Below are 23,389 nucleotides of genomic sequence, written 5' to 3' on the forward strand. Positions count from 1 at the left end.
CAGGTTTCAACAAAAGTGTATTCAAACAAAATATTTTTTTTTTACAAAACATTGAGAAAGATCATGCATGGCAAAGGCAATGGACAGGCTGCCCAGCACAGGGTATGCAAGGGCGTTGTTTGCAGCTCTTTGGTTCAGTTACACTATATGAGAGAGCAGAGGGGGAACCTTCTCCAGCACACCAGGGTTCACCCTCCCAGCTCTGTGTGGAGCCTCAGCCGGACCACCTAGTGCAGCCAGGGTGAAGATGAGGGTCTGGGATGTTCTCTGCTTCCAGAATGTGTGCTACTGTGAGGAGGAGGAGGAGGAGGTCATCTGTGCAGCGATGAAGGTCTCTATGGTGCCCTGGGGGGGGTGCAGGAGGTGGGGGTGACTCTCGTTGCCCTGTTGGGTTTGATACATCACCAGGCTGCCTGCAGAGGACACTGCGGAGAGCGAGGAGACAGTCAAGCCCTTTACTGAACCCCTTCAATGCAGAGGGGTCGATTCGATCAGCCTCCAGCCCAGAGGGAGAAGCCAAAGCTGGCGTTTTCTTTAGAGCTGGGGAATCGCCTTGTATTGCATCTGTCCATGGTTATCCTAGGAATGGAAGTATTGCATAGCAGTTTCACCCATTCCAGGTTTTACTGAGAGCTTGATTAGCTGTAGTGTATAGGTAACAAGCTCAGGTGTGTCTTTATTAAAGGCATAGCAAAACCAGGAATGTGTCAAACTGCAGTGGAATGGGAGTCTTATTTCCATCCCTGTTACCCTGGGATCACTCCTACAGTAAAGGGGTAGATGCAATCCAGGGCCATTCCTCAGTGTTATAAAATGAGCTGGTATAGGCTGATCCAGTCAACCCTGTCTAGTAAGTCTTCATCAAGGCTTTTAAGAAGGGAAATGGCTGGAGTGTTACCTGCCACAGGTGGGCTGCCCTGCAGGAGGTGGAGGGTCCCGTCCTGGGAGTGCGACACGGGCGTGTGGGTCGGAGTATTCAACTGGCTGTCGGGATCCGAGGTCAGAATCTGCAGCAGAGAGGAGGAGGAGGAGGAGGAGAAAGGGATTCTTTCCATGTAATATTTCAGTGCAGCAGCTATAGCCTGGCATCAGAGAGTCACAGAGGTACCTCTCTCAGGTGAGAGGCGTTACCTGTCCCAGGTGTGCAGTTACCTGTTTGACGGCGGTCAGGCTGGTGAGAGTGCTGAGGTTCCCTGTGTCTGTGATCACCATGGTCTGAGGGAAGAGGCTGGTGGGGGCGTACTGGGGCAGCTCTGACTTGTGGCTGTACACTGGAGAAACACAGAGACATCCAGTTACAATCAGAGGGGTACAGTCAGTGGATTGCTTTTGCATGTGTTCTGTTTTGCTCAGTAAGTTTGCTTTGAAAAATGACCTCATTTTGATAGCAGAGGTTTATTCCACTGAAGTGTCCCGGCATGTATTAAACAGCTCAAGGTGTGGAGTGTGTGTTAAAAAGCCCCCCGCCCCTGTCTCCTGTTCCTGATGCTCGCCCCCCTCCCCAGACTCACTGTGCGGGGACTGAAACTGCGCCATGGTGGCCATGAAGGAGTTCTGGGCCATGTGACTCTGAAACTGCTGCATGATTGGCTGCTGGTGTCCGTGGTGCAGCTGCTGCTGGAACTGCACTGGCTGGAGAGCTGTGAGCCCGCCCCCCACGCTGTTGAGGACGGGGATATTCTGAGACTGCGTGGAGGCGAGACCTGTGGGACAGAGTGAGACAGGGTACAGCACAGATAGGTACTACAGCACTGACAGACCGGAGACAGACACTAAAAAGGGTACAGCTTAGGCCAGGGCTGTCCAATCAGTGTCCTGGAGGCAATTCCTCTCTAGGTTTAACAAGTGAAATGAGATCATTAACTATGTCAGGGTCTGAATGGAGGATGGAGGTGTCTTATTAAACTCGTAGTAAAACCAGGAATGGATCAAAGTGCTACGCAACGGGAGTCTCGTTTCCATCCCTGCACTACAGCACTCAAATACAGAAGGGCTCTGACACAGACACACAGACACTCGCAGGCTGCAGGTAGGGCACTAACAAAGCACTGAGGTACCAGAGAATCCCGTTACCGATGACGAAGGAGGACTCCCCCGGGCCGATGGTCATGACGCTGGGCAGCGAGGCCATGATGAGCCCCTGGGTCTGGGGGTGTGTGTGAGCGGAGTGGGGGAGCAGGCCGTGCAGTGCAGTCAGGGTGCTGACTGGGGGCAGGGTCCCTCCTGCAGTTGACACCTGGGGGGGACGGCGAGGAGACTGTCACACAGTGCAGCACAGCACAGCACCGTACGCGTCACACTTATACATATATATACACTGTGTATTAGCACCTCTCTCCCCTCACCGGTGTGCAATCACTGCTTCACATGCAGTGGCTGGGCTCTGTCCCCCTCCCCTCTCTCTCTCTCCTGTCCCACTGCCCACTTCCCCATCTCCTCACTGGTTTGCAGTGGCAGGCTGTGTCTGGGCGATCTCTCTCTTCTCCCTCTGCTCTATCTCCTCCCTGTCTCCCCTCTCCCCCTCCTCCCCTGTGCTCCATCTCCTCCCTGTCTCCCCTCTCCCCTCCTCCCCTGTGCTCTATCTCCTCCCTGTCTCCCCTCCTCCTCTCCTCTGTCTCCCCTCACCAGTTTGCAGTCGTTGCTCAGCAGGCTGTGGCTGGGCTCTAGGCCGGGAGGAGACACAGACTGCAGTATAGACTGTGTGGTTACCATGCCGCTGTTTCCATGGTGACTGATGCTGCATGTCAGCCCCTCGTTGGCCTGCTGTTCGCTGTACCTTACTCCTTCAAGAGAGAGAGAAAAGAGAAATGCTTCTCTTTATAAATCAGGTTAAACTGAAATGGGCAAGGCCCTGGTTATTATTATTATTTGTTATTATTATTATTATTATTATTATTATTGGTCTCTGAGCTGTGCATACAGACAATCAGGGTTAGATGTTTCCTTCTTTCAGGTCACTGCTGCAGTTACATTAGCTCTGTCACTGGGGCTCTTTGTACAATACAAGGGCTGCAACAGGAGCAGGAGCCTGCACTGCTGTAACGAGAGCATCCCAGGGAGAGAGAGGCCTTGGCTTGGGCTCCCCTGTCTGAGTGTGTGTCTGTCTCTCGGTCTGTGTCTCCCTGTCTGTGTGTGTATCTCTGCCTCCCTGTCTGAGGGTATGTCTGTCTCTCGGTCTGTGTCTCTGTGTCTGTGTGTGTATCTCTGTCTCCCTGTCTGAGTGTGTGTCTGTCTCTCGGTCTGTGTCTCCCTGTCTGTGTGTGTATCTCTGTCTCCCTGTCTGTGTGTGTCTGTGTCTCCCTGTCTAAGTGTGTGTCTGTCTCTCGGTCTGTGTCTCTGTGTCTGTGTGTGTATCTCTGTCTCCCTGTCTGAGTGTGTGTCTGTCTCTCGGTCTGTGTCTCCCTGTCTGTGTGTGTATCTCTGTCTCCCTGTTTGAGTGTCTCCCTGTGTGTGTCTCGTGCCTCACCGTGTGCAGGACTGGCTGAGAGCCCGGTAGTGTTGAGGGGGTTGCTGTTGTGTGCTCCAGCCCCGCTCCCGGAGGCTGCGCTGTGGGGAGGGGGGGGCTGGCTCCCGTACGAGTCCATGGCCAGTTTGTGACGGAACGCCTCCTCTTTGCGCCGGTTAGCGAACCAGTTATACACCCGCACCTCCGTGACCAGGTTAGAGCCCAGCCCGTGAACCTGAGAGGGGGACACACCACGCTGGATACACTCCGCCCTGCAACACACACACAGCTGTCAGGGGTACACCCACAATACAGTGACCACGCCCCCCTGAAAGCACCCCACTCCCCCCTCTAACTCGTTTTCCCATTCTTCCCCCTGTCTCTCTCCACTCCCTCTCTCACCTGGTGCACTCCTCCACTCCCCTCTGCTCCTCTCTCACCTGTTGCACTCTTCCACCAGCGCCTCCCTCTCCTCTTTGCTCGGGTTCTTCTGTCTCTCGTAGGCCTGGAAGAGAATCTGCTGGGAGGCGGGGCCCCACTTGAACCGGTTCCTCCGCACCTTCTTATTGGTCAGCTCCTCGCTGGGGTCCTCCCCCAGCAGTCCCCGGCTGGCATTGGTGAATTCTGAGGAGTGACAGAGAGGTGAGCGAGTCAGAACACCACCACAGAGAGAGTCCTGTTAGAATACACAGGGCTAGTACTGCACCACTGCTTTGAAGAGGGAGATTTGATAATAAATATACAGGGTTACAATGTTCTGTTAACATTGTATGTGATTGCTGCTTGCATTGCGTGAGTGTTGGGGGAGTGACACAAACCCACAGAGAAAGAAATGTCATTTTTTAACTATGTGTTTAATGCACGGCTTCAGGATAAATACACAGTATTGTACATTCATGAAGCAGGTGCTATGCTGTGTGATTAGCGTGTGAATGGTTCAGGTGCTTGTGTGATTGCTTGTACTTACGCTGGTTGATCTCTCCCTGCTTGCGCACGTACCAGGTGTACAGTGCTGCCCTCTTCTGGCTCTTCATGGGAGTGCCCTTGTTGAGGTGCTGGGAGAGGTGGGACTGGTTCAGTCCGGTGGAATCCACTACCTCTCTCTGGGGGAGGTTGTGCTGCTGCATGTAGCTCTTCACTATCTTAGCCACGTGCCATGAGTCCTGCCTGGCACAACACAGGGAAAGACGCGGGCTGAGATCTCCCCTCCACACTGGGGCTCAGAAGAAACGTCTTACCAGAACACTGCAGATATATTACTGGAGCAGTGTCGGTGTCGATCACAAACTAAGGGGTTAATCTGATCAGCCTGCCTTGTTATCAGCATGAGCTGAATTATAACTTGTGCACTGCACTCATCACTGCAGAGTTAATGACTGAGCACAGGCGTGTGTGTGTGTGTACACAAGTACAAAAGTCTGTGCTGTGCAAAAGTCTTAGACATGTTGCATTTTTCTACTCTGATGCATTATGAGCATCAACAGTTTCCTCAAAGCCTCCTCTAGTGTTTTCTACCATTATAACAACCTTGCCTTGCATACAGAAGGAAACACATTGAGTGAAATCGCTCCCATCACTCGATTTTCAAGGTGTGGTATCTGAAGCATAATCAACAAGTACAGAGAAACATCATCTGGAATTGACAAACCCAGGACTGGAAGACCCAAAAAGCTGTCTAACAAGGATGAGCAATACTTGAAGATAATATCCTGAAGGAATAGAAAGAAGACAAGCGTTGAATTGACAACAGAACTGGCAGAAGGCACAGGTGTCGCTGTCCATCAAATCAACAGAACGAAGATCACTCTTGAAATCAGGATTTAAAGGATGTGTTGCAGTAAGAATACCTCTGTTAAGAAAGGGGAACAAGACTAAAAGGCTAAAATATGCACAAGAACACAGAAATTGGACTATGGAACAACAGTCAAGGGTGCTTCGTACTGCTGATGGATGGACAACAACACCTGTGCCTTCTGCCAGTTCTGATGTCAATTCAAATCTATATCTATGTCTATATCTATATATATATATATATAAGGACTGTATTTTCAAATATGAAATGGAAACCTAACTTCTTTCACACAGCCCCCCTGCTTGTCTGTTTGAGGTGGAAAGTCCCTGCTGATAACAGTGGAAACAGTGAACAAAGTCCAGAGCAAGCTGGGACAATAAAGCAGAGCTGTTTGCATTTCAGCGTTGCCAATGTAAAAACAAATCACTATATTTCCATTTCCAACAAAAGCAGGACCGTATGGCAGCTGATCAGAGAAAGTGCGAATCCAGCACGCAGTCACACACAGTCACACACAATCACACAATCACACGCAGTCACACGCAGTCACACACAATCACACGCACACACACAATCACACGCAGTCACACACAATCACACAATCACACACAATCACACGCAGTCACACACAATCACACGCACACACACAATCACACGCAGTCACACACAGTCACACAATCACACACAATCACACGCAGTCACACACAATCACACGCACACACACAATCACACGCAGTCACACACAATCACACGCACACACACAATCACACGGTTTTGGAGGAAAGACCGAAATCACAAGACCAAGTGACCACGTTTGTGGTTCTTACTTTGCTGGTGTATTTACAAAATGTGTCTTCCAGTAAAAACACACACAAACGCACACACACACACACGCACACACACATGCACGCACACAGACTGGCTTGAACACTGAAATGTTAAATCAGTAAGGGTTGGTTTAGGTGCTGATGGTGGAAGGTTCTCTTAGAAGAACAGTCTCCTACTATGCTGTTCTCAAACTATACACGTTTTCACTGCGAAAGAGTCTTCTTATTAAAGGATTGTCCTAAACCAGCATTACTGCAGTATCTCCAGGCTAGTATCGTGTATATCCCAATGTGTGAGAGATTCAGCTCTCTAAATGCACAGTCATGTATCATATGCAGGTTTGACACAGAGCTGTATTAATCCTCTGTGTGCAGCTCTCTGTGCAGTGTGTGAGCCCGGGGCGATGGGAGCTGATGTATTAATTAATAACTCAGCACAGGCCTATCTCCCGCTGTCACTCCAGATAATGTATAATCAGGAGTTAATCATCGAATGCAAAACAGGTGCTTTTTCCTTTCTAAATTTACAAAAGAAAAGGGAATAATACCTGGGCTTGGTAATTAGTAACCAGCCGGGCCCCGCCTGGACTAGCGAGCTATGCCTTTAAAATAAACCCCCGGAGAGGGGCAGACAGAACTGGACAGAGGGAGCGAAGAGAGGGTCAGAGAGCTGGGGAGAGGGGGAGCGGAGAGAGGAGCAGAGAGCTGGGGAGAGGGGGAGCAGAGAGAGGAGCAGAGAGAGGGACAGAGAGCTGGGGAGAGGGGGAGCGGAGAGAGGAGCAGAGAGCTGGGGAGAGGGGGAGCGGAGAGAGGAGCAGAGAGCTGGGGAGAGGGGGAGCGGAGAGAGGAGCAGAGAGCTGGGGAGAGGGGGAGCGGAGAGAGGAGCAGAGAGAGGGGCAGAGAGCTGGGGAGAGGGGGAGCGGAGAGAGGAGCAGAGAGAGGGGGAGAGGGGGAGCGGAGAGAGGAGCAGAGAGCTGGGGAGAGGGGGAGCGGAGAGAGGGGCAGAGAGCTGGGGAGAGGGGGAGCGGAGAGAGGAGCAGAGAGCTGGGGAGAGGGGGAGCGGAGAGAGGAGCAGAGAGCTGGGGAGAGGGGGAGCAGAGAGAGGAGCAGAGAGAGGGACAGAGAGCTGGGGAGAGGGGGAGCAGAGAAAGGGACAGAGAGCTGGGGAGAGGGGCAGAGAGGGGGAGCAGGAGACAAAGGGAGGAGGCAGAAGAGAGTTGGGGAGAGAGGGAGAGAACGACCACGGAGAGCTGGGGAAAGAGGATGCAGATTCGCAGAGCGAAAGGAGGGAGAGCAGGGCAGGAGATGAACAGAGACACGGGAGAAGGAAGAGAGAGTGAAGGAGAGAGGGAGCTTGAGCGAGGGACGGAGTGAAGAGAGGGAGAAAAGAACGGGGATGAAGTCAAATCTAGGGAGAGAGAGGGAGGGCAAGAGACAGACAGGGATGACAGGAGGAGACTGAAGACGAGTGAGGGAGCAGGGTAAGTAAGTGGAGCAGCATTGAGTTTGGAGAGGAGGGACAGAGAGGGACAGAGAGGGTGAATGGAAGGTGAGGGCAGTCCTGCGGTGGACACGAGAAGGGATTGCAACATGGAATTGTGGACAGGAAGACTCCAGCCTAATGGGGTTAAAGCAGGGTCAAGCCATAGGGCAAAGCAAGGGAGAAGCCACAGGAAAGCACAGTAAAACAGATTTCTGGTAAAGCAAGGTGCCTGCTTAAGGGTTAACTAGGTTCGGAAGGGCACAGGCTGTCTAAAAAAAATACATAGAAATACAAAACGAGCTCAATTAAAAATATCTATTGGATCAGTAAAATAATATGCATAAGAAATAGTAAAATAATGTGTAGATAATTTCGAATTTTCAAGCAAAGCAAACTGTTTGACTGGACTCTGGACTGAGACGACAGTTTAGGCGATTCAAAAGAAGGTGATTTATCTGATATTTCAGATACTGGTCAGTTACACAGGTAAGACAGCAAAACACGCACTCTTCACTGTGGAGCTATACAGCTAACCATGCTCGCTGTGACTGCTAGGCTGTGATCTAATCATGCTCGCTGTGACTGCTAGGCTGTGATCTAACCATGCTCGCTGTGACTGCTAGGCTGTGATCTAACCATGCTCGCTGTGACTGCTAGGCTGTGATCTAACCATGCTCGCTGTGACTGCTAGGCTGTGATCTAACCATGCTCGCTGTGACTGCTAGGCTGTGATCTAACCATGCTCGCTGTGACTGCTAGGCTGTGATCTAACCATGCTCACTGTGACTGCTAGGCTGTGATCTAACCATGCTCGCTGTGACTGCTAGGCTGTGATCTAACCATGCTCGCTGTGACTGCTAGGCTGTGATCTAACCATGCTCACTGTGACTGCTAGGTTATACAGCTAGCCCTTACTGCTAGGCTTCCTATTTTCACTTTGCCTTGTTAGTTTTGTACATGTGCCCTCTTTTTATTCTATCCTTTTCACTTAGGATGCTGCATCACGGACACAGGAAGCACCAGGAGCAGCTGGACTCTTCCTAGCGCCCCCGGACTGTGAAGCGCTCAGGGTTAGCAGAGGAGTTTGGGAGAGGTTCCCCCCAGGGTGCTTACTGTAAGAACCTGTCCACCAAGGCTCTCTGTCGGCTTGCTTCCTCCGGGCTCAGGGCCTCCAGCTCCTTGAATATAGGGGGGGTAAACTCCTCCCCCTCCTCCTCCGAGCTGTCCTCCACCCCCCCCAGCTGTGGCTCGTCCTCCCCCTCCTCCAGGGGGCTCTCCTCGGCCTGGGGGGGCCTGCAGGCTTCCATCTCCCCCAGAGCCTCCAGCAGGGTCTGCTTGCTCAACCCCGACCCCAGCAAAGCGCTCAGCAGCTCCTGCTGCAAGGTGGTCAAGCGGGTGACCATGACGATCTCACTCAGCCTCCTCTTGCTCTGTCCCATGGGCTCTGCACTCCTCTCTCCTCTCCTCCTCTCTCCCCCGGCCTGCAGGTTCACTGCAACAATGCCCGCCTCTCTCCGAGAAAACAACCCAAATCTGAATCCTCCTGATTTCAGCCCAAAGTGGAACTCTGCTCAGCGCTGGGAGCTGATAAAAGGAATCCGCAGTTATCTGTTTACGTTTGAGCTGGGTTCATTTTCCAAGGTTCATTTTTATCTATTACCCCCCCCCCCCCCCCCACACACACACAGTGCCAGGGATCGAACTTTGTACCCCCCGTGAGCGAGCCAGCCAGCCAGCCAGCGCTGGACAAAGTGCAGCTTGGGAATGACAGTCCATTCTGTGCATTGTAAACACACCTCGACCAAAACAGCAAACAGGACACACAGACAGACAAAGACACACACACACACACACACACACACAAACAGAGAGGCACGGGCACACACCCACACAAACGCACAGAGGCAAACACACACATACACACATACCCTTATAAAAGTTTACCCGTGTTCAATTTGCACGGCACATACTTACCTATGCTTTACCATGATTTACTACATTTTGCTATGCTTTTACTGTGTTAAGCGTTTGTATGGGGAAGTACGCACGCAGACACACACTAAACAGGACTGCTATGTGCACAGCTTTTTAAACAGAAGGACAAGAATTCCATTCACTTTGCCCCAGTGCAATACTACCCCTGTAGAGAGAAGCTGGGGCTCCCCTTTACCAGTCCATACTCGCCCCGAAGTGTTTTCTAACCTGCTCTACAACATAAACCATAAAATAAAATTTAAAAAAAACTAAAAACAAACATGGCTGGACTTTGCTCTGAACCCAAAGTACTTTATTGAGCGCTCATGTGCATGTCACAGTTCCTGGAAAACCCATTCCATGTTTTACTATGAGCACGATTAGCCACGGTGTGTATAGATAGTAACAAGCCTGGGTGTGTCTTATTAAACTCATAGTAAAACCAGGAATGGATCAAACCGCTATGCAATGGGAGTCTTATTTCCAAACCCGTAATGAATCCTAAGCAGATCGGTGGATTTATCTGGGGTCTGCAGGGCGGTCTGCTATGTCCGGCCTGGAAAGTTGCCATGCTGAACTTGTTTTGTTAAATATTAGAGAGTTGACACAGCACCTGCACTCTCAAGCCTTAAAGCAACACACACAGGCAACCTTGACATGACTCACAGCAGGTGTGTCTGTCCCAGGACCTGCCCTCGCATCAGATACAGCACAGGACGTACCTGGGGTTCCAGACTGTGTCCGTGGATTAGTAATGCATCACACAGTAAGATATAAAGGGCCTGACTCTCAAAGCGTCTTTACCTAACAAAATGAGAAACAACTTGTAAAATGTAAGCCTTGATCGCGTTTGCACACAGAAGCTGGTTATGATGCTGCTGTACAGGGGCTAGCAAGTGTTAGCAGACTTCTGTCAAATGCTTTATGTATACGGTACTGTAAGAACACAGCTTGAGTTGCATTTTTTTTAATTTTAACTTCAAAAGACAAACTAAAGAAACAAAACAACAAACGCATGTATATGCAGCCGGGTGATGCTTCCAGTTTAATGAGAGGAGACACTCTGGCTTCTCCTGAGCAGTGGCACCCCCTGGTGGCCACACTCTGCACTGCAGGTGTTTACTGCTGCACAGCGGTTTGTATTCTGTGTTGAATGATCCTCACAGAGCCTTATTTATGAGAGCCTCTTTGTACGAAGCAGCTAGCAGAGCTGTTTGACCTTTCTCTCTGCACACTGTGTTCCTGAGATCTCAGTCTGACACACACACAGATCTTCACACACTGACAAGGGCACACGCACAAACACGCACACCCACACACACATTCAGATCCACACACAGACACAGATCCTCAATTTATGCATTTCCGACAGTGCTTGCACTGAGTGCATTGGTATGTGCTTCTAATGCGAACGCTAGTGAAATACGACAGTTGCATTCCTGTGACCTGACAGGCAGTGATTTACAATGCCTGCTTTCAAGCCCATCAAGAGCAAAATACTGGAGCTGTTCTGTGCCTCAATGACCACAGGGGGCGCCCTAATCTTCAAAAACACCACCAGTTAACACGTCAAGCACCACAGCGTCCAGTATATACAGCACAGTACAGCCAGTATCACCGCTTCATCATAGTAATGAAATAATGACTGGGTTAAGGTTTGGCTTGAGGCAAATGTTACAGTAAATTAAACCAAAGGCAATACAAAACTACTTGGAATATCTCATAGCAATTGAAAACAGTTCAAAGGTCCCCCTAAAATTGACATCCACACCCACAGACACACCCACACGCACACGCACACACACACGCACACGCACACGCACACGTACAATGGGCGCTATTGAAGTTTCTTCCTGGGTTTGTGTGCAGGATATTTTAACAGGCAGAGGTGCAGAAAGACGGGCCAGGCTTTTCAGCGACGGACCAGCTGATAGAATTGGGACACTGAACTTAGCATTTAAATTACCCAAACCCTCATCTTAATTAAGGTTAGGGGTAGGGTTCTGTGGAATCATTCAGCACATTTATGTGACTTTAACTGATGAGCAACAAATTGGGTTACGGAAAACTGTACACACATGCGACGCTGTGGGTGAGCTACAGTGACGATGTATCACTTTCTGTGTGTCATCAGTGAGACAGGCTGAGAGAGTGAGGCTTCAGGTTACAGACTCCCATCATCAGACAGGCATGTGGGGTTACTCAACTGAACCCTGAGAAGACATCCACGCATCTCAATTACAACTGAGAAATGCATTCATAATGATAATGATAACAATGATAATGTATATATATAGTGATCCGCAGATCAATATTAAGCTATTTTCCTTAGGTCAGCTGCTGCTTTCTAAACCAATGAAAACCGCAAGTCTCACTCGCTCTCTTTGCTGGGAGCGGGCACGCTTTTGAGATGCAGCCACGGGAGTCGCGAACGCGCACGCCGCCGATCTGCCTGCTCGCTCACACGCACACGCACGCACACGCGCGTCCCCGGCCATTGAAAACAAAGCGAGCTGCGCGGCTTCCATTACACCCCTGCAGCTTGAGAAAAAAAAACAGTGAGCGACACGGAGGAATAAATAACAGAGAGGTGCACATGGGATTAAAACGACAATAGGAAGGTACGAGCCCCGAGCGAGCCCTGCTTGGAGGCGAAGAGACGACAGGAAGCCCAGAGTTTTCATTAAAAGGTGTTTTTTTGGGATTCTTTCTCTTGCAGTATATACTAAGCACCGCAGCTGCGCCATGTTGTTGATGAGAGGCTGGTATTAAGAGCCTATCCCGAATAAAAAAAACCGGAGTTAATCCCAAAGATTCAGTAAAAAGGACCCCCCCTGCCTTCTGCAACCATCGCGTCCTTATCTTTCGGTGAGATGGCGGAGCAAACGTTTTCCTGGTGAGTTCATTTTTTGATTTATTCCTGCTTATTCAGAAACCGAGGACCCTTTGATATAATGGCAATTTTGACAGTTTGTCTTTCGGACCCCAGCCCCCCCTGCATGATTGGGATCGCAGTTAACACGACATACGCGTTGATTTGATGAATGAATAATTGTTTATTTATATCTCGGAGACAAAATCTCAACCCGCAGACCGAAGTGGCACTATTTTCCGCCGGTGGATTAAAAAAATAAAATAAATCCGACTTGCCATAGCTTACCTTCATTGCAATTGAATTAAAATAACGCGTTTTAATATTTCTAGTGTGTTTTTCTTTTCCGCTATTTCGGGTAAAGATGTAAGGAAGGCCGCCGCGTCCCCGGTGTGGCAGTTGGTGCAGCAGCTGGAGGGGGCGCTGTGTCACCGGGCTGTGAGATCTGTGAGCACGGCGCTGCTGGCCAGCATCATTTTTCGATTCGCAGTCCAAACCGGAGTGGCGTCGAATCGGTACCGGGTGGAAATCCGGCGGCGTGCTCATTCTGCGCATGTGCAAGGCGATCTCCACTTCACACGGGCTCGGCTGGTTTTGTCAAAGCGGGTTCACGCCGACTCGGCAGCTCCTGTGAACGCGCAGCGGCTGCCGGTGAAGTGCATTGGGATCTCATCAAACCCGTTTAAATACCGACTCCTAAAACCAGGGTCAGAGTTAATTGTCAACTAAATCAACACACCAGAAAATACACCACGCAACAAAGAATCGGGTTGAAAAGAACGCAGATTGAAAGTTATCACATTAACGACACCAACGCAATCGTGTTTAAGAGCTGCGCTTTCACCAGATAAAATGGTGTGTGTGTTTTTTTTTTCTCTTTTGACATGTGTTTTACCAGAAGACCTTGCACCAGTTTCCACGGCTGGACATACAGTTTACTGTCCGTGTGTCTGCTGTATGTATGCGTCACACTGTCCACTCTGACGTCCCAGCAAGCACACATTTATACAGACTTTTATATTTTAAAAAAAAGGTTTTAAAACAGTATACTCATGTTCCAGGATTGAAATTGTAAATGCCGGATGAGACTAGGAATGCGGTTCAACCTGTAAACTATGGTGTCGTTGACGGAGTATCAACGGCACAGAGGATCAGAAAGCGCAGATGTCTTAAAGCAATTGGCTTTGAAGTCAGTATCAGCCTCTCCTACATTGTAGGGTCTCCAAAAAGCGTGACCAAAAAGTTCAGTTTTCACAGCACTTTTCCCTTTGTCAGCCAGCCATGTCCTGCAACTTCTACCAACACAGTGTGGAGGAAAGCATCATTCATTATTTTATATATTTATTTAGGACACTTTTATAGCTCCACCAGGAATCAGAGTGGAGCTCTGTACAAAACATTAAGGCTTTAAAAAGTCTAGACCAATAATACAATTAAAAAAAAAAAAAACATCACAATGGAAATAAAACATACACATGAAATACAGCATTAGTTCTCTCTTTGCTTATTCAAATGCTCTTTTAAATAGCCAGGTTTCGAGTTGCTACCTAAATTTCAAGAGGCTAGACTCTAATTTCTACAGGCAACAAATTCCTTAAAGCTGCTGAAGCCTCAAAGGCACGGCCTCCAAAATGAACTCTAGAAAATCTAGGAGGTGAGGTGTGGAAAGACCTGATTCAGCACAGCACCCTTGTGGTGTTTCTGACCTTAAGAACAGCTTCAAGAGAGTCCGGACCTATTCCATTTAGGGCTATACCAGATCTATTCTCTCTCGGACAGGGAGCCAATGCAGTTCTGTCAGAACTGGAGTAATGTGGGAACACAGTGTAGACCCGGTTCCAAGGCGAGCTGCATTCATTAGTGCTAAGAGGTTGAGCAAATGTCACAGGGGGTTAGTTAGCGTTTTGTAAGTAAATGCAGACGAGTGTTTGTGCTAAATCAATTTGAATGCACCACAGGGGGTGGGAAAGGGTGAGGACAGGAATCGACCTTGCCAGCCCGCTCTGCAGAATTCAAATGTTAGGTACATTGAGAAGCAGTTTTAAATAACTCTTCTGTTGTCTTCTCTTCCAGTCTTGGGTACCCACCGTGATTTATTATCATCCATTTGTTTTTAAGTGTGCTTATTCTGATTATTAGGAGGCTGTGTGGTCTGGTGGTTAAAGAAAAGGGCTTGTAACCAGGAGGTCCCTGCTTCAAATCCCAGCTCACACACTGTGTGACCCTGAGCAGGTCACTTCACATCCTTGTGCTCCGTCTTTCGGGTGAGACGCTGTTCTAAGTGACTCTGCAGCTGATGCATGGTTCACACACCCGAGACTCTGTCGCCTTGGGTAAAGGCGTCTGCTAAATCAAAAATAACACTCCCAAAATTCAACGTATCCAGGCTTGTTCTGAACTGCAGCAAATTCAAATATGCCTTTCACTAGGAGTGCAGCGTATTGGGTTTTGCCACTCCTGAGTTGGACATTACTTTGAATTGTAATTCATCGTGTGTGTTTTATAGTAGTCCTCTAATGAGAGAGGGATTTTGTAGAGGAGGGATTTTTGAAATATCCGATTTATTCCAAGTAAATACAGTGGATATTCAGCAGTTCCGCAGAATTGAATCCTTCTGCATATTGGAGACCATCGGTGAGCTTCATTAAGTCTTTGTGTTAAAATTGTGGATTATGATTTGAAGGGTGACGGTTTATTTTATTTTTATTTATTTATTTTACTTGACTATATGGACTTGGCATTTTCAATACTCCCATACAGGTAAATAGGTTAAAGCAATTAAACTCCTGCAGCCCGAATCAGAATTGAATTTCTGCCACACACAAGAACCACACGGATGCAGCTGTTGGGTTTGAAGGCTTGGCAGTGATGTCATTTCAGCACCGTGGTCTCCGGATGTCGTGACATGCAGGTAATACTGACATGCATTCAGGAAGCATCCTTTACTGAAAGCCGCGATACAGGTCTAAGACCTAGCTGTGCATGTTCTGATGATGCACAGCAGTACTGTTTTGGTGTAAATATGCATTTTTCACTTAATTTCCTCCACACTTAATACTACTAAAAATGTAGGACAATATGTGCATAATTTTAAAGTCTTGTAATGTCTAGGTTGAGTCTAATATGAAACACACAAAACTGTCTGCACTTGGATGTAGTGCAATTAACTCTGATGTGATGCTGTGCATACTAAAACATCCTGTGCTTTCGACTCTGAAAAGACATGCAGTTTAACTGAGCATGTAATAGTTTCAATAAAAATGCTGTATTAATTAAACACATTCTAATAAATTTCTGATTTGTTTGCACAGACCAGCTCTGTTTTGTAGTATTTGATAAGCTGTGTTTTATATGGAGCTGGTCCAGATTTGTGCTGGGTACATGCTGTAGCCCTCTCTTCAGAGAAATGATAGAACTCTTGTACAGCAGCACATTGAGTATATAGGAGGCTGTGTGGTCCAGTGGTTAAAGAAAAGGGCTTGTAACCAGGAGGTCCCTGGGTCAAATCCCACCGCAGCCACTGTGTGACCTTGAGCAAGTCACTTAACCTCCTTGTGCTCCGTCTTTCGGGTGAGACGTAATTGTAAGTGACTCTGCAGCTGAGGCATAGTTCACACACCCTAGTCTCTGTAAGTCGCCTTGGATAAAGGCGTCTGCTAAATAAACAAATAGTATTCAGCCAGTCGGGGCTGGTTTGTCTCGCCCGGCCAATTCTTGTGCTTGCCTAGACTCTCTTGAGGTTTTGTACCCTATGGTTACTGCTGAGGCATGGCTACCTAAGTGGTGTTTAAGTTCATTTGTTTTTCCTCGAGACAAATTTACTTTCAATCCTTCTTATGCATCATCCACTTCATACAGGACCAAAACATTGTTGAGATGGCGTTGTACGAAAACAAAAAGCAAAACTGTGGGCGCAGCGACGGCGTTGTGCAAGTAGACAGAGCTGCAGTACTATTGCAAAGCAGTTCATCCTGCTGATCAATCAGGAAGGCTCGATCATTTTGAACCGTGTACCACGCCCTTTCATATCCCGGCTGCGGGAATGCAAGCTGTAAGTAGAAATACACAACACACTCAAATAGCTGTAGAAAGGCTGGCAGTAGGCAGACCTATCCCCTGCACCACTGGGTTCAGTTCAACCTCACCCATATCAGATGTTAATTACAATCATTCATTCTATTTGCAAAGATTTCAGGGAAAAAAACAGGAAAAGGTGGTAACGTGCAAATACATAAGAGATGAGTAGAGATGCAGTAGCTGCAGCATCGTTTTAAATGGAGTCTCTTTTGAGAATTTGAGCGATGTTGAAGAGTAGGTAATGGGGGTTCCAAAAAATATAGCGTGACCCGTCCCAGGTGCTGCTGCATATATATATTTAAAAGCATGGTAGTATTTGGATGCAGAAAGGATGCATTCACCACATGCTTTGGATGCAAAAAGTAAACTGCATTGTGAATGATAAAACTGTAGACCATGTTAAATATCTAGGATATGACAAACTTTCCAGCACAACGGTGGTCGCCTGTTAGCACCGAAATGAAAATTTTAGTCGCCTGCAGAGAAAAAAACGTATTCAAAATGGATGTTTCTTGGATCCCAACCTTTCTACTGTGCCTCGTGTCATGGCGAGCGATTACGTACTGCACTGCTGTTTTAAGTGCACTGTTGTATAATGGTCAAACCTGTTTATTGACATTCTTCAAGTGGCACTGCTGTACCAGTAAAAGCCACCCTAGGCCTTACTCTGAGCTGAGACCCCAGTGTTGAATGGGGATGATTACCACACCCCCACAGCCTCCTGCCTTGCCCTGCGGTTTACTGGTCAGTTTCCTGGCTGCGCACTGCTGTAGTGTTTCTTCTGACAAGCCCTGCAATATTTTTGGCTGTTGAACTGGAAAGTCTCGTCTCTGTCGTCTCCTCTGCAGTTTCCTGTGTCCAGGCTCCTCTCAGGTTACAGTGTCCATACCGGACCTGTGCAGTTCTGCAGCTAAACCTGGTTCTAGATTGTGAAATGCAAATTATATATATATAAAGCAATACTACTTTTAAAAAAATGTTATTGCAGCAGGTATTGTATCACTTGAGTTTTCAAACACAGTAAATGTTTCCATCAGTAAAAGTTTATAACTCAAGGAGATATGCTTGGGTGTGGGTTTACTCAAGTTATCTGATGCCGTGAGAATGTGTCTAACCCTGAGTTTCTGTGCTTGGCTCCCTGAGTCTTGTGTAACACCCTGTCCCTGCAAGGTTATGTGTCTTCTAAAAGAATTGCTGGAATACCTTGCAGGGTTTGAAGCAAGACTCCCCATTGCACAGCTGACAGAGCCAGCCAGGCTTTACCTTGAGCAGAGACGCCGTGGTTTGAAACGGCTCAATAGAATCGGGTGGAATTGCATTACTGAGATTTCTGTAACTGTTACTTGACTGTTGAGTTTAGGTGTAGCTATGTCAAATGAAGTGGGATCACCTCCAGCAGGTATTCTTCAGCAAGGCTGAGGTTCTGCACAGGGATTGGAAAGACAGCTGTACCCCTCGCCAGACTGGGTGTGTGTTCAGACGTGCAATTTGCCTGGCTTACTGAGGTTACACCTACAAAAAAAACAATATACTGCTAACAACATCCAGCGACTGGAAACCACCCCCACTGCAGTGCACAGCAGACAACGGACAATAACAAACGCATGCATGCCTGTTAATAAGCTCAGAGGACGGTCTGTCTCTGTGCTTGCGTAGTCCGTTCGGCTGTGGTTTTAATAGAAGTGTTTTAAAACCAGCCATTTGTGTAACCTGTACAGTAGACCCATTTATTTTCAAGCTGTGCTGCTTTCCTTTGTACACTGTACATTCATATCACAATCGCAGCCTCTCCGACTCCAGTAGTCCTATGCAAACCTGGTCTGGGTGCCTTTCTTTTCTTAATGTAAATACTACAGTACATGGTTAACCATATATGGCTCCTGTGGCTTGTTCAAAGGATGGCGATTTCCTTTGTTTCTTTACTGGGCGTCACTCGCTAGATTAAGGCTTTGCCTTGATTAGAAGACAGTGCTATTTGGGCATGGGGGGGGGGGGGTGGAGATTAAGGGGAGCCTGACCCTTCCTTTCCGACTGGCCTGGCTTTTATAACGAGCTGATTACAAAGCTGCTTGCCCTGCTCAGGTATTTGGGAGCAGCTTGCAGCTTGAAACGACATCTGTAACAAACAAGTTATCCCAGCTAACAGCACGGGGCACCAGTAGTGATTCACAGTTACCAGAGACCTCTGCTGCTGCTATGTGTACTACACTGCTGGTGGCGTCTGCATGAGCTTCTTGCAGTGGAACAAAAGCCAGTGTGCATGCGAGGGGCTACGGACGCTGTTTAGGAGAAAGGCCATTCAGCAGTTCCTGGCAGGCAGCCCTTTGTACAGCTACAATGACTCTGTGTGACTTTCAAGGGTGCAGATGGGCTGGGGAAGGGGGCGGTTGCTTTTCCCAGCTCTTACCCATAGAATCCTCCTCCTGTGTCGGAAAGCTCTCTGGGGGAGACGGGGGTGGGGTGGTAACCAATCCACTCGTTGCTTCTTGTGTTGACTCGGACTGGACTTCAATGCAGATGGGCACTAGTGTGTTAAAGCTCCAGCTGGAAACAATCCTTTTTATGTGAAGTCTTGATAGCTATCAAAACCACAGCCTTTTATCATCCCTGGCTTTGAGCCACATGGAAATGGTGTAACGCACGTCTAGTAAGATTGTCTTTGTGCAAGTGACCTTTTTAAATGGCTATGGTTTGACAGACTGTATCCTAACAGATTACTTGTGACAAAAGGGTAGTTGATATTGATATTGATTTTAGGTCAGTTTGTTTTGTGAACTTCCTGGTTTCCTTATCAAAATGTCTTGTGGCTCAGTGACCTTTCAACACGTTTGGTTGGTGGCTGTTGAAAAGGTAATGTGTACAGTGGGACTAGGCATTTCAGTCCTTTTAAATTAGGCAGCAGGCCCCACACACTGGACTGGAAAGATCTCAAATTGTTGATTTGTGGGGATCTCTTTGTAAAGTTAGCAGACGGTCCTTGGTTTCTTCATGCAGATGAAGTCCGTTGTAGTTGTGCCTTTTGAGAGTTTTGCAAAACATTCCAGTATTGCAGAACCGAAAAATCATGCCCTCCGACAGCTCTGCCTGCTTTCAATAAAAAGGTCCTTCTGCTGTTTTTAAAATTGGACCGCAAGGGAGGAGTTTTGTTTGATTTAACTTGTGCATTTAAACATCCCACCAATTCTAATATTGAATAAAGCAACAGCACTTTACTTTCTTTTACTCTAATGCTATTGACAGATTGCTGCTGGCACAGACTGCAAACTGACTGACAGTTTGCAGGTCCTGCTGTTTTACAGGGCAGGCCATGATCACATAAAGCTGCTGCAACCCTGTTCGCTTTCACACTGAACACTGAGCTTACAGTAAATGCAAACTCTCCCCTTGAAACGTTAATGTACGGGATTGATACCACAGTGAACAGAAGCTGCTGATGAACCGTGTGTGTGTGTGTGTGTGTGTGTGTGTTCAGTGTTTTCTAATGGTTTGTTTCAGTTTGATTAGGGCCTGTTTGTGGTTTAATCTCAATCTGCAGCAGACTCCCCTGTTCTATTCTTGTCAGGACCGTGAGGGTGAGGGTGAGGGTGAGGGTGAGGGTGAGGGTGGGGTGCAGTGGGTTTGTGCCAAGGCTGTGGGATCGTCCGTCGCAGCCCAGCACTATCCAGAAAGACAAGTCTTCCCAGCATTTCTCTTTCGTTTGCAAACGGAGCGAGAGTGGACTATTTTTGTATTTTTATCTGGCAATGTGTAAGGGTTACACGCCGGATGTAATTGATTCCAGATGGTCAGTGTGTGTGTGTGTGTGTGTGTGTGTGTGCGTGTGCGTGTGTCCTCGCATTACCGTGGGATGGACTTCTTGTTGGCTGCTCCAGTAACTAGAGTTTGTGAACCCAGTTTTCACAGTGTGTGCAGTCAGTGGTCTGGCCACGAAGCAGTGATGTCAGCGATTGTTCCGCTCTCTGCTGCTCTGGCATGTGGGAACAAGCAGCTCAAACCAGGGGCTGCAATCATGGGTCCGTCTCTCTGGGAGCTGCCACCGACTTCCCAGGCAGGACTTTCGAAAGTGATCTTCCCATCGCATCAGGCAGGGGCGCAGAGGATGAGACTTCATTTTACAAAAAAAGAGGAAAGCCTTCTTTCTCTGAAGACTCTGCAAACTGTGTTATGTAGCGGTCTAGATGATTGTGGCTTGGAACTGTGCCAGCATGTCTATCATCAACAGGATGGCATTATTGGGCAGGAACTACTTTTAACTTTTTTTTTTTTTTTTATAAGCTGGCTGTTTTTATTGTATTCCGCTACTAAATGGTAGAGCACGTAAAATAAGCTGTCATTCTTGGCTCTTCTGTTTTTTTTTTTTTTTTTTTTTGGAACAGAAGTATGTAAATATCCCATATATTTATCCAGCTTTAACACAGTGCAGTATGTTGTGTTGTAATAGAGCTGCAATTCTGCACGTGGGTATTGGACGGATGTTCCACTAAATTCTTTCTCTTGACCACTCTCCCGCATTCCCAGAGCAGCTGCAGGGCTTTTCATGTGCTTGTTAATTACTGTGGATGGGGGGGGTCTTAACTGCCATCCTATCATTCTGATAATGGAGATGTGGAGCGTGTGCTGTGTCCAGGGAGGTTGATTACAGGCTTGGATATTAATAAAGGGACTGGCTTGTAGTGTATGGGAGTATAACAGAGAGCAGCTGGCAGGGGGCTCGCGGGAGACTTCCCACTTTTAATAACCCCCCCCCCAAACTTAAGAGCAGCGGCTGACCTGGTCTTGTTTTGCTTAACGTCTGCGAGATTGACCTGGGGGTTGAGCGTCTGTTGTTTTTCTTATTTTATTTTATCGGCCCTTGCATGCTTCACAGGCCAGTTTCATGTGTTTTCAAGCTATTTTGATTTCTGATTTTAATCTCTTCTCCTGGAAAATGAATTCTGAGTTTTAGAGGCTGTGTGGGCAGACAGCAGGTTTTGCCTTTCCTCTGCAGTGTGGAGTTGTCTGGCTGTGCAAAGTAATGTGATTTGAAGTGGGGTTAATGAGAGGGACATTATCAGCTAGAGGCGTTTCAGTAGAACAAATGCAGTTTCCAGATAGCAAGGTCTGCTTTGCTTTGACACTGCGTGTTGCTACTCACTGCTGTACTGATAATCATTGGCTTTCTTAGGTCCCTGTGGTTTCCTGCACTTTGCACCTTGTGATACAGGGGCGGAGAATAAACGGCCCTTCACATTACAGTGATGCTGTAATGTTTTCAGCTTAAACATCTGATGTATGATAAACACAAGAAAGGGCAGAGCCTGAGGGTGTACAGTCAACCAAATTCTACATACTGTACAGACAGGCTGTGATAAAGCATGTGTTCAGTTGTTGAGTTTGGCTTGTTGACAAAATGTTTGTTTGTCCTCCTTTTTAAATAAACGTTTAATTAACTGCATGTTCTATTTATTTTTTTTTTTAAACCAAATGTAAATAGAGTCCTTTACCGGTTACTGTACGTTGTTACAATAACGCTTGCTTTGTTTAGAACCACCTGTTCAGTTTCTGTTTTTGATTTGTTTCCAAATGAAAGTCCTGCGGCTTCTCTTGCTGCACACACAAGCGCAGAGTGTTTTTAAGGAAACCGTTCCTTCAGGTTTATAGCAGAGCAATATGGTTTTATTGAACTGTTTTCATCTGCAGCACTCCAGAACAGCAGCCATATGTATATTGTTTTCTATGAATTGAGGAGGGGCTGATACTGCGCAAAACTAGCAGAGAAAAACCAGTTAAAACTAGTGCTACCTCCTGACAGCAAACCAAATATTTCTGCTCCTACTGTTACTGCTGCTGCTGCTGCTGCCTCTTCACAGTACCTTCTCCCATAGTGATCACCAGTGAAGCTGCTCACGTGCCAGGTCTTGTCCCTTGGTGTTACTGAGCCGAGCTCCGCACTGTACTGGTATAGCGTCCCACGTGTGGATTTTGAAAGCTGCATGAATGTCTGAGCTCTGCAGTCCCACATCTGTGCAGGCAGGCAGGCAGGCAGGCAGTCTCCCCTCTTTGCTGTATAAAGGCTGGTCTGTCCAAGGCCCTTCCACAGCACGTGCCAGCGGGAGCAAACAGCAGTTGCTGTGGAAAGAGAAGGGAAATCTGCGACCCGTCGGACTGAGCTGTCGGCAGAGCTGGGATCCGTACATGCAGACAGCATTGCCGGGGTCACCAAGGGCAGGCTGTGCTTCCAGAGGACAAACCGCAGCAAACTCCTGCTTCAGCCAGGGAGCAAAAACAAAACACTGAGGTAGTCTGTTGTTTTAGGCAAGAGCTGTTTTTAGGCAGCATTTTGAAATGTATTTTCATTCTCCCATAAATTTAGTTGAGATGTTTTCTACAGAACACACTGCCATGATACAAATATTCCATTACTTTTGAACCATGCAGCAACCTTGCAGTTTCTACATCTGTGTTTTTTCTTCTTTATTTTTGTATTTAACACAGTTTTATTCACACTGGGAATTCCTGATTCTCCTAATACTTGTCTTCACCCACCCTGATTGCCCCCATGATGTTTTGAATACAAATATGGAAACAATTTGGGCTTGGCAGTGAAATACCTCCGTTTGTGTAGAAGGGTAGTTGAGGAGGATTCAGTGCAAATGAGGTCCTGGCAGGAGAGTATTAAACTGGGCAGCTCAAGTCATTTCTGAAGTCCCATGCCAGTTAGTGGTGTTCTTGGCCAGTCTTTTTTTTTTTTTTTTTTTTTTTTAAATCTGTTGCAAAGCTGACTTCTGTTTCCTCCTGCCATTTTGAGTTGCTCTTCCCTTTTCAATCGGGGGATTTTCTGTCACAGAAGAAGTCAATATGTTTTCCCAAACCCAGAAATTTTCTGAAAGGTATATGCCATCCCAACATGTTTTTGATTCTCTGTATTCGTTCAATTTTA

General features: G+C 47.5%; 2 protein-coding genes across 6 annotated transcripts in view; one reads left to right on the plus strand and one right to left on the minus strand.

Moving 5' to 3' along the window:
- On the minus strand, positions 1-12,950 carry LOC117426332 (hepatocyte nuclear factor 1-alpha-like). 4 transcript variants are annotated; one of them, XM_058994273.1, is made up of 10 exons: positions 12,682-12,950; positions 4,413-4,612; positions 3,886-4,069; positions 3,467-3,717; positions 2,626-2,783; positions 2,074-2,236; positions 1,512-1,703; positions 1,153-1,271; positions 899-1,007; positions 1-425 (listed from the first exon to the last, which is right to left on the minus strand). In XM_058994273.1, the coding sequence occupies exons 2-10, from the start codon at positions 4,570-4,572 to the stop codon at positions 286-288; spliced, it is 1,476 nt and encodes a 491-aa protein (XP_058850256.1). In that variant the 5' UTR covers positions 4,573-4,612; positions 12,682-12,950; the 3' UTR covers positions 1-285. The 4 variants fall into 4 exon arrangements, with proteins under 4 accessions (XP_058850256.1, XP_058850254.1, XP_058850253.1 ...); XM_058994271.1 differs by lacking the exon at positions 12,682-12,950 and adding an exon at positions 8,661-9,175 and having other exon boundaries at positions 2,710-2,783; XM_058994270.1 differs by lacking the exon at positions 12,682-12,950 and adding an exon at positions 8,661-9,175.
- The window catches only part of LOC131699014 (signal peptide peptidase-like 3), a 27,140-nt gene continuing 15,734 nt past the window's right edge, over positions 11,984-23,389 (plus strand). Inside the window, exon 1 of one of the 2 annotated variants that reach the window (XM_058994274.1) lies at positions 11,984-12,417. In XM_058994274.1, coding sequence (XP_058850257.1) covers positions 12,395-12,417 — 23 coding nt within the window. In that variant the 5' untranslated portion in view covers positions 11,984-12,394. The remainder of the gene's footprint in view (positions 12,418-23,389) is intronic. The other variant, XM_058994275.1, reaches the window with a different exon arrangement.

This window comes from Acipenser ruthenus, chromosome 21 (assembly GCF_902713425.1).
Source record: "Acipenser ruthenus chromosome 21, fAciRut3.2 maternal haplotype, whole genome shotgun sequence".
NCBI lineage: Eukaryota > Metazoa > Chordata > Actinopteri > Acipenseriformes > Acipenseridae > Acipenser > Acipenser ruthenus.